Source organism: Galleria mellonella, unplaced genomic scaffold, assembly GCF_026898425.1.
Source record: "Galleria mellonella isolate WM207_F2 unplaced genomic scaffold, CSIRO_AGI_GalMel_v1 utg654, whole genome shotgun sequence".
Taxonomy (NCBI): Eukaryota; Metazoa; Arthropoda; class Insecta; order Lepidoptera; family Pyralidae; genus Galleria; species Galleria mellonella.
The window spans coordinates 1-20,671 of NW_026442139.1; the positions used below are offsets into that span (position 1 = coordinate 1).

The window sequence follows — 20,671 nt, forward strand, 5'->3', positions numbered from 1 at the left end:
GTTGTCGCCGCAGCAGGTCCCAGATCGCTATCATACCGTTCCACTGGGCCAGTAACATCAGTGATAACCTGTCCAAATAATTCACGGTAAATAACAATGTATTTTTTTAAATTCTAATATACTCAATTGCTAAGTAACCGAGTAGGACTCCAGGTGCCAGCAGTGATCTTGTGACGATGTGGCGGCGAGAAGACCACGGCTGACTCCCGACAATCCTCACTCCATACTCGCACTGTCCAGTCTCCGACTGTTAAAAAGTTCTTCAAAAAACCTGGATTCCGTTCTACTGACCAAACAGGCCCGACATGTGCCTCAAACTACAAATAATGAACAGTTAAAATTAGTCCCTGATATAGTTTTATTTTGAATATGGGTATTATAATAATTATGAAATAATAATTACTTTAGCGGGTAATTTTTCCATGGGTGTTTTGCCTTTGCGATTGCCACTAACGACTAAGCCATTTTCGGTGCCTACCATGAAGCGAGTCGGTATCGTAGGCTCGTACTCGAGAACGGTGACGCCGTTTGCGTTCGCCATACTTTGCACATCGAAGGATGATTTTACTACATCTATGATAATTTCATCAGTAGGCTCATTAAGATTACGAATGTCCCACCATTTGCAAGCACCGTCAGGGCCTCCCGAGAAGAATTCTTGGCCAGATTTGGAATTTATGAACAAAACGTTACGAACAAGATCCCTGTGTGCAACGTGAGGTGGACATGTGCCCATCGGACCGCCTCCCTGTCTACGGTCCCAGAATCCCACCTGACCATTAATTAAACCACCCGTTAGAATATTATGGTCGCGAGGATTGAATTGTAGATCGAGTAACGGTACCGGTGGCTGTATAGTAACTTCAGGATAGTTAGCATTCTCTGTGTCCCATATGTACGAATTAGTGGTGGAGTGCGTGTTGCGATAAGAGTCCACATCTGCGTAAGTGACTGCAAAACGATGTCCGTCTTCCGGTTGCCAGCAAATTGAGCTGACGGGCCGTTTCGCTCCGCCGGTGCTTCCGTCTCGGTACACATTGACTGTGCGGCAACTGCTTCGCTCGGGAGCTGTCAGACTTGTCATCTCTGCATAGTATGTGCGGTACATGTCGATGGCGTTATTTTGTAAAACATAATGTTCCATACCCTGTAATAATCGGTTGTCGATTTTAAGCATATTCATAATACTCGTATATGAATGATTGCAATGATTATGGACGCGCGTCGTAAAATGTAGGTTCGAGTGATTAAAATTATTAATTCAAGTATCTATTTTCATTTTTTTTTATACAACTTAGAATGGCAGACAAGCTGACGGCCCACCTGATGGAAAGTGGTAACCGTCGCCTATAGATATGAACAGTAACATGGAGATAACAGAGTATACTGTTTCGCCCATGATACTCCCCATGCGTTGTCATTCCTGAGGACTCAAGTGTTGTTCCTCTGTACTCAGTAAATTCACGCCATACCCTTCAAACAAAACACAGTCATGCAAACACAACTGCTTCACAGTTGAAACACGAATGGGACAGAGGTACCCAAGGAATCGACTTTTGTACAAAGTCTCCCTCTTTATGGTGTCACATATTACTAATATGTCACATAATAATAGATAATCACATAATGTCACATAGTAATAGAGTATGAATGTTGTTAGATAGTTGTTAGAGTAGCGCATCGTCAGTGTGACCAATAACAAAATGTCAATTGAGAAATCTGAATATTTCAATGAATATTACCGGTGCGAGAGACATGACGCAGTGTATATAATTGTCATCCTTCTCTATCTTGCGCCTGTACCGCTGCGTCGCCTCGGGGTCCAGAGTATTAACATCTTTAGGCCAGCCACCCTCCGCATGATTGGCACCTGATGATGTGTACTCGGCTCTGTAAAATTTAACGTGCATGAATAGAATTTCGGACACAAAGGAAAAGAAGTGAATACATAAATGTAATAATAAATACATCATTCTTGGAAGAAAGTATACTACATTTTGAAAATTGTGTAGAAATAGAAATAGTAAGTAGTTGATGCTTGTTACGAAATGTTGATTTGTTGAATCAAAAAATGGAGATTTATTTATGCAACAAGGGTAACGTTTACTTATATGGCTCGTTTGATAAAAATAGTAACCAAGGCCGATTGCGGGCCACCAAGTGCGTAATGAAGACTAAGGCCCTGAAGAAACCTTTCAACACTTTTTTCCAACTGATTTCAAAAAGAAGGAGGTTCTCAATTTGGTTGTATATTTTCAATGTTTGTTACTTCATAACTCCGTTAGTTATAAACTGATTTGAAAATTCTCTTTTCATGTAAAACGATGTACTTACAGATTGGTTGTATACAAAGTTTATTAAAATCAGTTGCAGTAATTTAGTTTTTAAATCAAAATAGCTGGTTTTTCTACAATTGAAACCAGTTTTTTTTTTGCGGAACACAATTTTAAATTATTGAATGACGTCTTTGATCGCTTATCTAACAAAATAAGCCATCGTGGAATAAAAGATTCTTGCACTGTTCTATACGTGACTACTACGTAGCTTCTGTGGATGAATTTCCTGTTGATGAGATTGTCATGAGTTGTTGGCGTCATGGCCGTTTTGCATATTGAGTGGAAGGCGAGGTAGAGGTAAAGGGAGTTTCGAACCGACCGTCTGGTGTTGACATGGTGTTCGGAGAAGGCGGGCGTGTTCTGCGTAAGCTGGTGCACGGGGTTACGTAGGATATAGTGCTTGTGCTCGGCCACGTTGGTGGCGATGCTGTCGCACATCTCGGGGCCCTGCTCGCAGAACATCGGCTGCCGCCCGAAATCGTACCGCTTCTTCGTGTATTGATACGTTATATCCATGATTGCACTAAAACAATAGTAGAAACTACACAATACAATAAAATATAATTATTGATTTAAATTTAATGTAATCAATATATTTATGTGATTGTTTGATTTGAAAGAAGAACGTCACAATTGAAACTTATAGAAGATGAAATAAAAAAAGAAATAAGTCGACCATGATCCATGACTAGCCACATTCTATCCTTATATATTTATAGCGTAGATTAAGGATAGTATCTTCGGTGGTTTATCAGTTTATATTCAGTCCATTTTCTTGCAGGGCATTGACAAAAATATAATTGAAATGTGTAAAAATGTTTTAAAGTTAACTCATGGAGATTTTATTAAACCAACCTGTGATGAATAAACAAACCACTCTGTATTAGTGAATCTTAAACAATTACTCATCACTCCTGGGCCATCGATACAACATCTTCTAAAAATAGGCTGTATGAGTATATGACCTTAGTATTGCTTTTGGACTATTTTAATAAAAACGAAAAAGATAAACATGAATTATGTATTACAGTAGATTTTATAAAATATTATTTTATAATTTTATTTTTACAGAGTGATTATTTTTACTGATTCACTGCGGCCACCGGCGTCATGGTGCCCACTGTGCATCGCATGGTGACTAAGGGAGGGCGAGGAATAGACAACAGCGTCCCTCTTAATACATCTCCAAAACCTAAATGTGGTTGCCAATTCATCTGCCAAGCGTGGCAACTTCTGGCAAAACCTTCCTTATGTTCAGTAGAGGACAGGCAAGGGCTGATATATTGGTTAGTTCACTTCATCTTTTCGGTAGATCGTATTCATGGACCATATTTTATTGTCTCTGCGTTCGCTCAGAACTGTATGGAGCGCTGCCACATGGAGTGCTAAAACAAAGAAAAAAACTTGAATCTTGTAAATTGAAATTTGTACCAGTATTATTTTTCCTTAAGAGCAACGTGGCGAATAGCAACGTATTAGTTTATGAATACTATTCAATTTGCACCATGAAATTGTAGATAAAAATAATTGTGAATATGTTTGAGTGTTTGTTTCTTATTCATGTCAATACTTATATATATATATATATATATATATATATATATAATAAGCCATGTGTGTAGTCTGTATGTTTATATAATAATCAGTTACAGAGTTGCATAATAATATTTTTCAATTTTGTCCAAACAATTTTGTTGGATTCAGGATTTCAAGACTACCTTTTATTTTTATTCATTCCAATCGTGACAGCGGTTTATGATACTTTTTATTTGATTGCCGAAAAAACAAAATTAAATAGTGTTTTTCGGGTATAAGAATTATGTATTTTATATAGGTATGGATTCGCCGTGTGGTCCCGGCATAGAATAGGTCACCCCTTCCTCTTCCGTGGGTGTCATAAGAGGTGACTAAGGGAGGGCGAGGGATGGGCAGCAGCGTCCCTCTTAAAACATTTCTAAGTCTAACTGCGATGGCCAATCTGCCTGCCAAGCGTGGCAACTACTGGCAAAACCCCCCAAGGGGAGGCTTATGTTTAGCAGTGGACAGTTAAAGGCTGATATGATGATGATAGGATGTATGTATGTAAATATGTTTGGATGAGGATTTTAGCCGACAATTTGATCGATTTAAAACAAAAATTGCGTCGTTAGTACGTAGTCGTTAACAGACGTACTAGTTTGTATTCGTGATTTCGTCCGTGTAAATGGGATATATCGATTAACCTTAATATAAAATAGCCCATGGTTTAGCTAGCCAAAAACTGCCAAAAACTTTTTTAGTGAGTTAGCCAAGTTTACCTATTTATTTTTAAATTATATGTGAATTATGGTCATATAAAGATTGTTGTTATTGCTATATTGCATCTTTTTATATTATTTTGTTGACTTTACAATGTGAATAAAATAAATGAATTGAACTGTACCAATGCTGCACGGCTTTATTCGTTTTACATCGACTCTTTCCTTGCGATAATAAATAAGGCGGAGGTGTAAGCGTGGCAAATAGTATATTTTTTATGTAAATTAATAATTTTTCATGCATAATTGCTAGTATAAAATGTAATTTTATATTTTTATATTACAACGATGAATTGTAGTTTAGTATAAAAGCGCGGCATGAGGTGCTTTCCGTATGTATTGTCGGCGATCACAGACGAGTGCCTGGCTCTACAGTGACCATGCTGGCTGCGCCTGTGCCTCACACTATGTTCTCCAAGCTTGGACTCGTGCTTCTGCTTACTTTGGCGTTATTGAATGCAGCTAGTGCAGACTTATGTCAGACAGACACTTTTGGTGAGTGCAGTTAACTTTTTGTACTTCTATGTGCTTTATTATCGTCACTGTTTTGTTCACCGGCACAGCTCCTGCTACCACTTGTCACACATCGCCCTAAACATAACCACAATCCATAAATATTTATCTTTTTGTTGCGTTATTTTAATAACAGGGCTGAATGTAAAATTTTATAATCCCAACGTTTTAGATTGTGTCTATACCATGCGAGTCTATACCATGTTGGTAATCCTATAAATAAATAAATGAGTAGATGATTTAATTTTTTATGGGGAATATGGATTCATATCTATGTTTATGCGTGCAGTGCAATAAAGAAATTGTTGATTTATTTAGAAATTTAATAACTGTTAATTTAGTACTGCACGTACCAGGTCAACGTGTCGCCCCACCATTTGTGTCTTAATTTACTGTATTTGTACTTTGTATACATTTTAATTTGTTATTTATATCAGTTACAACTAAGCCATTGGAAAAATACATCTCTACCAACCTCGTCGTCTCAATACAACTCACAGCAGGGAGCTATTTTGACTGATATGATATGAGTATATATACTCGTAAATATTTTGTGTCGTTTTTATTTTTCAACGTAACCTTGCAATACCTTTCTCCTGCCTACTTATAAAATTATTATTAGTTATAATAGTATTATAAAATAGTAATTAGTATTTTGTAATAAGTATACTCTGGTAACCTGATTTATGCACACATGGATAAAATTTGCCAATTTGTTTTTGGTGAAGCATTTGTAGACGCTTATATAGGTAAAAACCAAATACATTTGAGACTTTATTACATATGTTCGGGATCCTACTTTTTGGAATATTAAATAAAAGAAAGCGGATTGTACCCATTGGTTTAATAACAGTCGATATGATCAATTATTAAAATGTACGATGTATATATAGAAAATTGAGATAAAATGTATGTTTAAATATGTCGCAGGTGACATCACGGCAATGCCGATGCAACTGAATACGTCGTACATCGAAGCCGGAAAGAGAGATGCACTAGTCACGGTGCCTTCCCATTTGGTCTGTGAACACTCATTACCCTTGTCATATTATTAAGATTTCAGGTCTACTATAAAACCTAATTTTGAAGATCGAGTTTGTATCAAAATTGGGTTCGTATATGAATGCTTTATATATCATAAACCTTAATAGGGGTGTTAAAATTATCGGAATCATGCCATTTTGCCAACATTTGCCAACAACAAAAATTTCATGGAGGCGAAGCTGGATCCAAGGTTAAAGTAGAGCAAAAATATTTATAAAAAGCTTACGGTATTCATGGTAAATATACCTCATTACACACATTAGACTACAGCAAGTATTGCTTAGTATTGAGCGTGTCTTATGAAGTACATATACTGCTTGCTTTATGCAGAAATAGCACATTGCTATTAAATATTATAATAAAGCAAGCAGTATATATGAGTAATATATGAGTAGTTTTAGATATGTTCGCAGTTGTCGTCCATATTATAAAATTTACTCTAGAAGAAATGGTTTCCTAAACAAAGTTTAAAATGATTATAATTTTTTTTTTAGTCAATAGGTTTGACCGATGTTTCAAAAAGTAGTCTTTGTAGCTCCAGAATCAATACTAGTAGTAGGTGAGCAGCAATCTTCAATATGATTACGAAAGAATAGTGGTCACCGCAATATAAACTGTTGCAGGTATGTCCTTATGGCTACAAGCTGGCGGGTCTCAAGGTGGAGGTGTGCGACGCGGACATGGCGCCGCGCGTGCGCATCCGCTCAGTAGACTCGGCGCTGGTGCATCGCCGCGGGCTGCTGTTCATCAACGCCACTGTCTACACTACCGTCTACTGCAGGCAAGGCTACGGCCAGTAGACGAATTGCTCTCCTCACCTTTATATTCTTATTTATAAAGGTTACATACACAGACTTACGTGTGTCATCATTATATATATTTTCTTTGTTCCAATATTTTTTAATAAAATTGGTGCAATTAATTAGGTACATGATAATAAATGTCTTAATTATGAATACTAAATTTAATTTATTCTTAATTGATACTATCATCATCATCATCTAAGCTCCGTGGTCTAAGTTCTAAGTTCCATAATTGTATAAATATTAACACTATCTTGTGGAAACTATTGTTGGTGAACCTAAATAAATAAATAAAATAAAACCATCTCAGTTATTATCTGTCCAGTGCTGAATACAGGCCTCCTCCATAGACTGTTATAAGGAATGGTACTGAGTCACCTGCATCCACTGACTCCTTGCAATGAATATGAGGTTGTTACTCCATTTAGTCGTTCTACACTACGTATGCCTGTACGAGGTCATCACTCGAGAACCTTTCATTCCCATCGGTTATCGGTTCCTCGAACTATGTAACTTCGGGCTATGTCGGTTAGTTTGGTTTTTTACAGATATCCTCATTTAAGATTATATCACGCAAATAATCTCCAAGCATAACTCTCTCCGTAGCCTGCTGAGTAATTTGAAGCTTTTACATACTGGCAACTGTGTAGGAGCATGTTTCGGTTCCATAAGTCATTACTGCCAATACACACTGGTTAAAGACCTTCGTCTTCATACTTTGAGGTATTTTGGATGAAAAGATGTGGCATAGTTTCCCGAACGCTGCTCAGCCGAGCTGGATTCATCGGTTGACCTCTCGGTTGAAATTCGATTTACCTAGTCGGACAAGTTGTCCCAGCTATACATACTCGTTAACAACTTCGAGCGGAGGATATTATCAATCGTAACCGGTATAGGTGTGACCTAGCCTGATGTCAATCAGGCTACTCTAAGTCGTGGCGGAACATTGAACAAATGTTAGAGTATAAATATAAAAGAATATTTCACTCGAGCTCAGAGTCAAGTGATCGGACGATTATTAAGGACGATCGTCGACCAGTAAGCCTCTATAGAGTAGTGGAAAAATCTCAAATTCGTTTTTCTTTTCACGTGCGTTATATGCGTAACTTACTATGGTACTGGAGCTTTCAACAGCGTCTTTGTTACGACATTGTATATTGGGGTCTAATAATCATACAATAATAAATAAGGTCTTATTTTATGGGCAAATTTATCTAGATTATTTTTACTTGAATGTTTTATTACAACAATGACTGTTTTTTAGAAAATTTAGAGTAAATACAAAATTTCCATAAATTTTGTATCTGTCCTCAATTCTTTAAAAAAAAATAGATTAATGCAATTCAGGCATATTTCATAATTTATTAGTTCTATTAAAATAATTTGTATGTAAACGTTGTGGAAAATATTAATAAAGATTATATTTGTCTTTGACAAATTTATATAATATCCAATATTGTTTGTAGTAAATTAAATAAAAATCGGTAAAAAAACTTTTAAGTTAAACGGTTTTATTTTATGTGCACTGAAAACTACAAAATAAATAAATAGTTACTTACCTATCAACCTACGTAGGTGATCTCGGTCATTAATATCTCTGATGGTAGTGGTTGTCATAGCATGAACCATGTCAGCGGCCGAAAGGCAGTTCATGAGAGAACACTGACACCAGGGTTTGCTTGGTAGGTAAACTAAGCAGCCCACACTATAACAAGTAGGTATTTTGACCTTCTAGTTCAGAAATATTTTAGTACTAGGCAGAATAGCTTTTAGGCATATTAGACTAAAATAAAAACGTGGGGCCCATTAACTATTTCTGTATTACTTTCTACTATACTAAGTGTGGATTGCATCGACTTATTATAATCGTCATCATCATCATCCTAGCGGTTTATCCCGGTCGCATCCGAAACCTCATAGCTCCGGAGTCCAGGGTCCGCTGAATCGACTTACTATAATCGTTACTGGAGGTTTTGACCATCAATAACCAGCCGTTACGGCGTCACCAGCGAACGCCGAGCTCATGATCTACCAAAGTATAAGATATGCTCTGCTATAGGTATGATTTCAGAGGGGCCCCACGTTTTTATTTTAGTCTAATATGCCTAAAAGCTATTCTGCCTAGTACTAAAATATTTCTGAACTAGAAGGTCAAAATACCTACTTGTTATAGTGTGGGCTGCTTAGTTTACCTACCAAGCAAACCCTGGTGTCAGTGTTCTCTCATGAACTGCCTTTCGGCCGCTGACATGGTTCATGCTATGACAACCACTACCATCAGAGATATTAATGACCGAGATCACCTACGTAGGTTGATAGGTAAGTAACTATTTATTTATTTTGTAGTTTTCAGTGCACATAAAATAAAACCGTTTAACTTAAAAGTTTTTTTACCGATTTTTATTTTCTTGTTTTTAGTTTTTAGTAGTGAAATTGTTTACCGAATATTCCTCATTCTATTTAATTCATTCAGTGCATCATTATTACATGGTTTCTTACCTGATAATTTAGTACAATCTAATTCCTCAATACATAGCCCTTCCAGAGACTTGACTCGACTTAGAGCCACGTACGCTTGTCCTTCCTCAAACCATTTTGAGCCCAAATATACTACTGCATGGTCGACGGTGCTGCCCTGCATTTTATGGACGGTGAATGCTCATGACAAAACTAAGGGCAACATCCTTTTTTCAGCCGTACCATAATTGAATTTTGCTGGAAACTGTATGGCTTTAAGGTAAATAACGTGCATGCCGTCTGTGCCAAAGTCAATTAAAACTGATGATATATCTGTTTCGTACATTTGGGTTCGACGGAACTGAGGCCAAAAAATTTCTGTAATGTGGCCTATAGCGTCGTTTACCAATCCTTTTGTAACGTCATTGTTGGGCCGCAACATTACTTTTGCACCTACAAATATTTCAAGTACTGATGGTAAGCCTCCAGTCTTATTTATATTTGTTGGTATTTTTTGTTTATTGTTACCATGTTGTTCCCACAATTAAGGGGCATTTTGACGGTCGACCCCCCCCCCCCCCCCCCCCCCCCCCCGCAGTCCAGTAAAGGGGCAAGGCTTAATATACAACAAGATGCGCCCAATCTTGAGGGGGAAGCGCTTACGACATTACATTTTTATTCACCCTAATGGCATACAGTCCTCGGCACGTTTTAACCTATTACCTTAGCTTTGAATGGCGTGAATTTACTGGGTACAGAGGAATAACACCTTAGTCCTCAGGAATGGCAACGCATGGGGGGTATCATGGGCGAAACAGTATACTCTGTTATGTCCATGGTACTGCTCATGTCTATAGGCGACGGTTACCACTTTCCATCAGGTGGGCCGTCAGCTTGTTTGTCATTCTAAGTTCTATAAAAAAAAAAAAAAACTTGGGTGGTGTAACTACCGCTTACTAACGAGGTATCTAATTACCTATTTTTTTTTATCTGCCCCTCTAACGTCACACAATCTTAGACGCAACTGTTCTCGATATGTTCTGTACGGGGGTTAAGGAAAAATATGTAATCCGCCATTTTGTATCGGCGGCTATCTTAGATTTATTATGTTATTGATTTTATTATATTGTATTATTGTATTATTTTATTATATTGTCTATAGGCGACGGTTACCACTTTCCATCAGGTGGGCCGTCAGCTTGTTTGCCATTCTAAGTTGTATAAAAAAAAAAAAAAAGTATTGTCATCTAAATTAAATGTGTGTACCAAATTTCAGATCAATCTGACAACGGCATTTTAGAATTCAATTCAATTATTTGGAACCCTCATGAAACAAAATACAAGATAATGATAGAAAGAGTTCAGAGGAAATTTGCACGTGTTCTATATAGTAAACTTTACGGCTACTATCCTTATTTGTACCCATCACTGTTCGTATCCGGTATGGTAGGTCTAGACACGCTCGAGGTAAGGCGAAAGTGCAATTTGATGATGCACTATTATCAGTTGCTCAACGGCGGAATAGACAATCCTGCAACTCTTAGCCGTTGTTCTTTGTACGCACCCCAACGCTGCATGCGATTGCGTGCTTGTAGACTACTATCGGCACCGCCGGTTCGTACCTGTACTGCTCAGTTTGCTCCCACGTATCAGGCTATTTCTCTGCTCAATTCTCTGATTGCTCAGCAGCCAGATATTGACATATTTAATTACAAAAGAAGTATATTTTGTGTATAAAATTTGTAAGTTTGTGAAATAAAACTTTGGCTCACTACACGTTTTGGGAAACTGGTCTAGTGTCTGGGTGTCTGAGTGTCTAGTGTCTAAGTGTCGAGTGTCGAGTGTCGAGTGTCGAGTGTCAAGTATCGAGTGTCGAGTATCGAGTGTCTAGTGTATGAGTGTCTAACGTCTGAGTGTCTGAGTGTCAAGTGTCTGAGAGTCTAGTGTCTGAGTGTCTTGTATCCGAGTGTCTAGTGTCTGAGTGTCTAGTGTCTGGGTGTCTGAGTGTCTAGTGTCTAAGTGTCGAGTGTCGAGTGTCGAGTGTCGAGTGTCGAGTGTCGAGTGTTGAGTGTCAAGTATCGAGTGTCGAGTGTCGAGTGTCTAGTGTCTGAGTGTCTAACATCTGAGTGTCTGAGTGTCAAGTGTCTGAGAGTCTAGTGTCTGAGTGTCTTGTATCCGAGTGTCTAGTGTCTGAGTGTCTAGTGTCTGGGTGTCTGAGTGTCTAGTGTCTAAGTGTCGAGTGTCAAGTGTCGAGTGTCGAGTGTCTGAGTGTCTGAGTGTCTAGTGTCGAGTGTCTGAGTGTCTGAGTGTCTGAGTGTCTAGTGTCTGAGTGTCTAGTGTCTGAGTGTCTAGTGTCTGAGTGTCTGAGTGTCTAGTGTCTGAGTGTCTGAGTGTCGAGTGTTGAGTGTCGAGTGTCGAGTGTCGAGTGTCTAGTGTCTGAGTGTCTAGTGTCTGAGTGTCTGAGTGTCTGAGTGTCTGAGTGTCTGAGTGTCTGAGTGTCTGAGTGTCTGAGTGTCTGAGTGTCTGAGTGTCTGAGTGTCTAGTGTCGAGTGTCTGAGTGTCTGAGTGTCTGAGTGTCAAGTGTCGAGTGTCAAGTGTCGAGTGTCGAGTGTCGAGTGTCGAGTGTCGAGAAAATGGCAACACCGACTGCACTAGCGGTATAATCTAGTTCATGTATATTTTATTAATAAAAATAGAAAATTTAGAATATACCTAAATTACACGTGATTAAACTGTGTGTTAGTGATTAAATATCCTGTGTTCGTGTTTGTAATAAAAATTATTCAGCCAAACTGAAGAAAACATAAAAGTAAAATTTAAGTTCGATCTGGTTGTTATAAAAATCAAGTAATGATTGTAAACCACATTAATAAAAATCAACAATAATAAGATGACAACAGTGCAATGAATATATTCTTACTAACAACAATACAAGCGATATTGAAGAGAACTATTAATAAATATTCCATATATAGTAATAACAAGTGCAAGTGACGGTTGAAGGTCAAAGCGGATAAGCAATAAATTCAAACACCTCCAATAATTTAAGATTTTTATGAACATCAACTGTCAATTAGCAAAGATTATAATTGAATGTTTCACACTAAGACGCAACAAGTTACTTGGTCTGGCGGCAACGCTGAACGACTTGTGCCGCGAAGGTTGATGTTTCAAATCTCAGGCGAACATAAAGTTTATTTTTCGTTCTTTTTTTTTTTATAATAAATTAGAGTGTGGATTAATATTATTATTTAATTCTAGAAGACATAGATAAACATTTTATGACATTTTTTTAAGGAAGATCATTTTTAGTGAAGAGCAGAAACTTTTATTTAATTTTGACATTTTATTATTTAATTGTATTTTTTTTTTAATTGATTTATTGCCCGATTTTATATAAAGAAGACAATGGCATATGAAAATGTAACTTACCGAAAACCGACACGATCGAGTTCATTGCATAATATTTCAGACTCTCATTCCTCTATATTTAATTCAACTATGATGAGTTTACCTAATAACACATCATTCAGTGAGAGTCAAATTCATGCAGAATTAACACAAAAAATAAAAGACCTTACAAGTGAATTAGAGATCGCTCACCAAGAAATAGAAAATTTAAATACTGAAAATTTTAAATTAAAATCAGACCTCGACAAAAGCTGCAAATTAGTAGAATCTTTAAAGAAAGTGCATTTATCTCCGGCAACTCCTTTATCAGGACGAAAGAAAAGAAATCCTATTAAAAACAAACCGGCCACTCTAGCAAAGTCATTATTATTAAGTAGTTCTACTTTAGATCAAAGTCCACAATCTAAGAATTTAAATAAAGATCAACAGATGTTTATACCTGACCACCCAGAACAAGCTATTGAAGACAAAATGAATTCACAACTAACATTAATAAATGTAGAAAAAGAAGAAAAACCAAATGACAGCCAGAAATACAGAATTAAAGCGAAAGAACATAATTTGAAAAGGAAAATTATTGTTATAGCAGATGATCAAGGAAGGAATGTACAGAAACATCTTCAAAAATTAGTCGGAAAGGAGTATATTGTTAGTTGTTTCTGGAAACCCGGAGCTAAACTACAAGAGGTTCTCTTGTCGGAAAAAAAGTCTATTGGCGAGTTGAATAAAAATGATTTTGTGATAGTACTTGGTGGAACTAATGACAGAAATCCCTACGAGTTTCAAATGTATATAAATAAGTGGATTGAATCTATATCTAATACTAACATTTTGATTTCGAAATACCATATAATTATTATTTAAACGAAAGAAAAATAAATTACGAGCTAAAGTTTATATGTACTAAATATGACAACACTACTTTTGTTGATATGCACTATCATTATGAAAGACCTAGACGCATTTCTTTTGCACTACACCTATGTCAATTAATGCTCAGAGAAGTCTTACGCATAGACCATAAAATAAAATATTCCAAATATAGAAATCAAGTATTGAATTCAAAAATAATTTCCTCAAATTTATTAGAAAAAGGTACCCAAACTGACGAAATTATAGAAATACAAAACGCACAAACTACGCTTTTTCGTGAACTATAAAACTAAAGCCCCTGACAAAATTAGTAATTTCACATTATTACATCAAAATATAGCGGGCGTTTTAAATAAATCGGAACTATTAGAAATAGCCTTGACGGACTTAACAAAAAATGAAAGGTTGGATGTTGATGTAGTGTGTCTTAGTGAAACATTTATTAGAAAGGGCACTGAAAATTTATTAAAGATCCCCAACTATAAATTAGCGTCTTCGTTTTCTCGAGATACCAAACGAGGAGGTAGCTGTATTTTGATAAAAAAAGGACTAGAATTTAAACAAATTTCTGCTTTAGGACAATTATCACAAAAATTTCTATTTGAGTGTTCCGGGATTGATATCATATCCTGTAACATAATTGTCATTTGTATTTATAGAATACCAGGAAGGGATACGTCAATATTTATGAATAGATTAGAAGAATTATTAGATTTAGTAACAAAAAAATATAAAAATAGAAAAATTATTCTTTGTGGGGACTGGAACATTGACACCTTAAAAAAAATAAAACATCTAACGAATTAATAAGTGTACTAAAAAGTTATAATTTTGAAATACATATAAAATATCCAACAAGACAACAATCCTGTATTGACCAAATCGCAAGCAACATAAAAAATGTGAATGCTAAGCTTTACTACTTAGGGTTATCTGATCACGAAACTGCACAAACTATCACACTAAAAATAAATAAAAGAAAAAGTAGCACGTCCTGGACAGAATATCGTAGGGATTATAGTAAACTGAATATTAATAAATTTTGTGAAAGCATGAGGCAATTGAGCTTCAGTGAATTGTACGAGCAAGTTACTGTGAATAAAGCATTCGATGCATTTCATAATCTGCTATTGTTATTTTATAATTTGTGCTTTCCGATAATTAAAATTAAATTAAAATCTAATAATCAGAAATCTATATGGTTATCTAAAGGAATAAAAAAGAGTTGTCTCAAAAAGAGAATATACTATTTAAAATTTAAACATGCTAATCACAATAAAAAAGTAAATGCGAAAATTTATAAGACCTATAGTAAAATTTTACAAAAATGTATTAATACTTCACAACAAATACAATGCAACAAATATATAGAAAAAAGCAAAAATAAAGGAAAAGCTATATGGAAATTAATTAATAATAACATTAATAATGAAGCTGAAAATAGACAAATTGATATGATTAAAATAGATAATATAATACATAATGATCCAAATATAATATGCAATCTATTCAATGATTATTTCGTAAATTCAATAAATAAAAAATCGACATTAAAATCTAATTATACCCATAATATCAGTATGAATGATAATGCCAAAACAATATTTTTGACACCTAGTAGCGATATAGAAGTTATGGATATTATAAAGACATTAAAAAATACAAACTCAGTAGGTTATGATTCAATTAGCACAAAAATTTTAAAAACATGCTCTATTCACTTGTGTAAACCATTATCCTACATTATTAATATGTCGTTTGAACAAGGCTGTTTTCCAGATAGTCTAAAAATGTCTATAATAAAGCCATTACATAAAAAAGAGGATGTAAGTGATATGAGTAATTATAGGCCTATTGCACTTATCCCAGTAATTTCTAAAATATTTGAGAGAGCTATGTTAAAAAGGCTCAATTACTTTATGACTAAAAATAATATCTTAAAACAAGAACAATATGGATTTAGGAAAAATAGCTCAACATCTTTGGCTTGTTTCGATTTAATAAAATCTGTAACGGAGGAATTGAATAATAGGGAGCACGTAGCTGCAATATTTTTGGATATGACTAAAGCTTTTGACTGTTTAGATCATAATATAGCATTAAACAAATTATATAAATACGGAATAAGAGGAAATGCACATAGTTGGCTAAAAAGCTATTTACAAGATCGCAAACAATGTACCGAGACGTTTAAAATTATTAATGGCTATAAAAAAATCTATAGATCTATCCCAAAATTAAATAAAGTAGGAATTCCTCAAGGAAGCATTCTTGGACCATATATTTTTTTGACTTATATAAATGATTTGCCTAATATAATCACACATAAATGTATACTATATGCTGACGATACAACTATATTAATAAAATGTAAAAATAAAGATGACTTAGAAACACAAATTAATGACACATTACAAAATGTTATAAAATGGTTAACAGAAAATAATTTAAAAGTTAATTTAAATAAAACCAAAATAATACATTTTGGCACACATCATTCAAAATCTGTAAAAATAAATATAAATTACCAAAATCAATCATTGGAATTAGTGGATAGTACCAGATTCTTAGGCATAATTATAGATAGAAATTGTAACTGGAAGGCCCATATAGAGGCCTTGTGTAACAATCTCCATAGATTCGTGCATGCGATACGAAAATTAAGATTGTCAGTATCAGAACAGGCTGCACTGAGTGCTTATCATGGATACGTATCCTCCATACTTTCATATGGATTACTAATATGGGGAAACTCTGCAGAAATTTCCAGAGCATTTGTTGTGCAAAAGAGGTGTGTTAAAGCTATATGTGGTGCAAAAATTAGAGAAAGTTGTCGCCCTCTTTTTAAGAAATTAAATATTCTTCCACTGCCATGTATGTACATTAGAGATTTGTGTATATTTGTAAGGGAACATGCTGGCTTTTTCAAAAGAATATCGGACTCGAGAACACGTACAACTAGACCAAACGACAAATTATATGTACCAAAGTGCAGGTTAGATTTACATAAAAGAAACGCATACTGTATGGCTATTAAAGTTTACAACCATCTACCAAATAACATTAGAGAAGTAACAGCTCATACAGTGTTTAAACGTAAACTTAAAAATTGGCTGTTATGTAACGGGTTTTATACCATTAATGAATATTTCGCTAAAAAAACAAATGCACTTCACAACCTACACTAGAGATACAGTTGTTAAAATATTTTATTAATTTGGACAACTATTGTATAGGCTTTTATTTTTTCTGTTTACTGTAATAAATAATAATAATTTATTGTATGACTAAGGAAAGGAAATATAATGTAGAATATATATATAAATTTATTATATTGTTAAAAATTTGCACGCCGACATAGAGGCAGAATGTACACGGGAAATATAAACCTCTATCATCTAAAATTACCTGCATTCTAGCAAAATAAATTCATTTCATTCATTCATTTCATTCGAGTGTCTAGTGTCAGAGTGTCTAGTGTCTGGGTGTCTGAGTGTCAAGTGTCTGAGAGTCTAGTGTCGAGTGTCGAGTGTCGAGTGTCGAGTGTCAAGTGTCGAGTGTCGAGTGTCGAGTGTCGAGTGTCTAGTGTCTGAGTGTCTAACGTCTGGGTGTCTGAGTGTCAAGTGTCTGAGAGTCTAGTGTCTGAGTGTCTTGTATCCGAGTGTCTAGTGTCTGAGTGTCTAGTGTCTGAGTGTCTAGTGTCTGAGTGTCTGAGTGTCTGAGTGTCTGAGTGTCTGAGTGTCTAGTGTCGAGTGTCTGAGTGTCTAGTGTCTGAGTGTCTGAGTGTCGAGTGTCGAGTGTCGAGTGTCGAGTGTCGAGTGTCGAGTGTCGAGTGTCAAGTGTCGAGTGTCGAGTGTCGAGTGTCTAGTGTCTGGGTGTCTGAGTGTCAAGTGTCTGAGAGTCTAGTGTCTGAGTGTCTTGTATCCGAGTGTCTAGTGTCTGAGTGTCTAGTGTCTGGGTGTCTGAGTGTCTAGTGTCGAGTGTCAAGTATCGAGTGTCGAGTGTCAAGTATCGAGTGTCGAGTGTCTAGTGTCTGAGTGTCTAACGTCTGGGTGTCTGAGTGTCAAGTGTCTGAGAGTCTAGTGTCTGAGTGTCTTGTATCCGAGTGTCTAGTGTCTGAGTGTCTAGTGTCTGGGTGTCTGAGTGTCTAGTGTCTAAGTGTCGAGTGTCAAGTGTCGAGTGTCGAGTGTCGAGTTTCGAGTGTCTAGTGTCTGAGTGTCTAGTGTCTGAGTGTCTAGTGTCTGGGTATCTGAGTGTCAAGTGTCTGAGAGTCTAGTGTCTGAGTGTCTTGTATCCGAGTGTCGGAGTGTCTAGTGTTTAGTATCTGAGTGTCGAGTGTCGAGTGTCGAGTGTCGAGTGTCTAGTGTCTGAGTGTCTAGTGTCGAGTGTCTAGTGTCTGGGTGTCTGAGTGTCAAGTGTCTGAGAGTCTAGTGCCTGAGTGTCTTGTATCTAAGTGTCTGAGTGTCTAGTGTCTGGGTGTCTGAGTGTCTAGTGTCTGGGTGTCTGAGTGTCTAGTGTCTAGTGTTTAGTATCTGAGTGTCGAGTCTCGAGTGTCGAGTGTCTAGTGTCTGAGTGTCGAGTGTCTGAGTGTCTAGTGTCTAGTGTTTAGTGTCTGAGTGTCGAGTGTCGAGTGTCGAGTGTCGAGTTTCGAGTGTCGAGTGTCTAGTGTCGAGTGTCTAGTGTCTAGTGTCTGAGTGTCGAGTGTCTGAGTGTCTAGTGTCTGGTGTTTAGTGTCTGAGTGTCGAGTGTCGAGTGTCTAGTGTCTGAGTGTCTAGTGTCCGAGTGTCTAGTGTCTGAGTGTCTTGTATCCGAGTGTCTAGTGTCTGTGTGTCTGTGTGTCTAGGGTCTGGGTGTCTGAGTGTCTAGTGTCTGAGGGTCTAGCGTCTGAGTGTCTTGTGTCCGAGTGTCTAGTGTCTGGGTGTCTCAGTGTAGTCCTATTATTTGATACCCATATTGTGGTGGTTGTGGAAAAATATGTACCTAGTCCGCCATATTGGAACGGCGTCCATCTTGAATTTTAAATTTTGACATAATCATCGTGTTTTACTAGTGTAGCCCTTTCATTTGATACCCATATTGCGGGGGTTAAGGAAAAATATGTAATCCGCCATTTTGTATCGGCGGCCATCTTAGATTTATAATGTTATTGATTTTATTATATTGTATTGTCATCTAAATTAAATGTGTGTACCAAATTTCAGATCAATCTGACAACGGGAAGGTGCTTAAATTCCAATTTCTAATTTTGACCCAAATAAATAAATACCGTACAGGTCGAGCTAAATAAAACCGTTTAAAAATATATAGAGACACGTTGTAGAGGGAGGGGTAAAAGTGGGTAAATCATATTCAGCAGGATCGAATTACTGTAAAAATTACGGGTGCCTGTACTGTAAAAATTATGTCTTATCTTTCCACTGGTCTACTAACTAGAGTTTTGAATAGCCTTTTCAATACTTAACGATTTTGTGTTAGATTCTGACATTCGAATCAATTTTTTACGAGGTCCTGTAGAATACATAAAGCAAATTGATAACTCCATTCATTTCTCAGATACAGATACTTTTGAACCTTCGCGTTGTTTAAACATATTTTAAATACCAATCGGGACTTAATGCAATGAAATAACCTCTGCAAGTAAATAGTACCATACATGTTTCTTTATTGCCGACGATTACGTAAAATTGCGTTAAATCCCGATTGTGTATTTAAAATAGGTACGTGTACATCAATCAGACTAATTGTCTAAACTGAACTAACATGTCTGTGACCCTTTTAACTAGTGTGCACAAACACATCGAGATAAGTTTATTTACTTTATTTATTTCTTAGCTTATCTGATAATAAGTTCTGAGCACGATGCAATACTTATGGGAATCTGCATACGAGTAGTTTGTTTAACTTGAAGAATAAATAGTCCAGAGAATATTTTGTTGGTGGTGCAGGAAAAGAAGCGCATATACATACATATAATATGCAGAACATTATTGCATGATATTTATAAAGCATTTTAAAACGATTTTATTCAAAATATTTTTAATCACTTAGGTGGGAGAGTGTTTTTAGTAATGGGTTCATTAGGACGTTACGCTCCATTAGTAACTATAACTCGTTTATTTTGCTAGGTAGACCTTCACGTGGTATTCCCATGACATTTTAGCCATGATGGTCACTTCCTGATTAATTTATTACAAAAGGTTAACTTACCAGAAAGGAATAATAGGTAAAGATTATCATCTTTACCAATTATCTCTAGTATCTACTGGTAGCTAGTGTAAACCAATAGAGCCGGTGACTTCACTATTATATTTGCATCCATAAAAAACATTGATGATATATTATTGAGAAATAAATAGACGTAACTATTTACTTTACAAATATTATACAATGGAGATATTAAATATGGCGGATGGTTTGGTTTACATTGTTCACTTCATTATTGTGCAATGTTACGCCGATAAGTTCGCCGTAGGGAAGCGAAATTACGCGCTTCATGTACGTATATCATATTTACTCGTAATATAAATTAGAGATTCGTCACGCGAAACGTTTCTGTAACATGAGGTAATTTCTAGACAATATACCTACGTATATAATATTTTATATGTATTATATAGGTACATAAGAAGCTGTATATAAACATTAACGCGATGTGTGTGTGATTAATTCAGGCACACAACTGGTGATTTACTAAGCTAGCATTCTATCGCCCGCTCGTCAATATGTTCGTTGCACTTCACACGCTTGTAATGAAAAGCATTCAAATTAAATTACAAGATGTCATAAAGTCCTCATTACACTGTAATTTATTTTGTCGCGTACAGTGCGATTTCAGGTTTCCTTGTGTTGTGGAATTAGTTCCTTGCTGAAGTTATCTGCAGCATGAGGTTCTTTAAAAAGACGCTTTTTATTTTACATATTTTTTTAAAGTTAGTAA

General features: G+C 36.1%; 2 protein-coding genes across 2 annotated transcripts; one reads left to right on the forward strand and one right to left on the reverse strand.

Moving 5' to 3' along the window:
• Window positions 1–76: 76 nt before the first annotated feature.
• LOC113522235 (dynein intermediate chain 3, ciliary-like) lies at window positions 77–3,001 on the reverse strand. Its single transcript, XM_052900801.1, has 4 exons — window positions 2,656–3,001; window positions 1,743–1,890; window positions 404–1,147; window positions 77–317 (listed from the first exon to the last, which is right to left on the reverse strand). The coding sequence occupies exons 1-4, from the start codon at window positions 2,850–2,852 to the stop codon at window positions 123–125; spliced, it is 1,284 nt and encodes a 427-aa protein (XP_052756761.1). The 5' UTR covers window positions 2,853–3,001; the 3' UTR covers window positions 77–122.
• A 585-nt stretch (window positions 3,002–3,586) lies between these two features.
• On the forward strand, window positions 3,587–7,146 carry LOC116412782 (uncharacterized). The gene is made up of 4 exons (XM_031907886.2): window positions 3,587–3,622; window positions 4,933–5,128; window positions 6,077–6,165; window positions 6,814–7,146. Exons 1-4 carry the CDS (start codon window positions 3,587–3,589, stop codon window positions 6,988–6,990), a joined length of 498 nt encoding a protein of 165 aa, XP_031763746.1. The 3' UTR covers window positions 6,991–7,146.
• The last annotated feature ends 13,525 nt before the right edge of the window (window positions 7,147–20,671 follow it).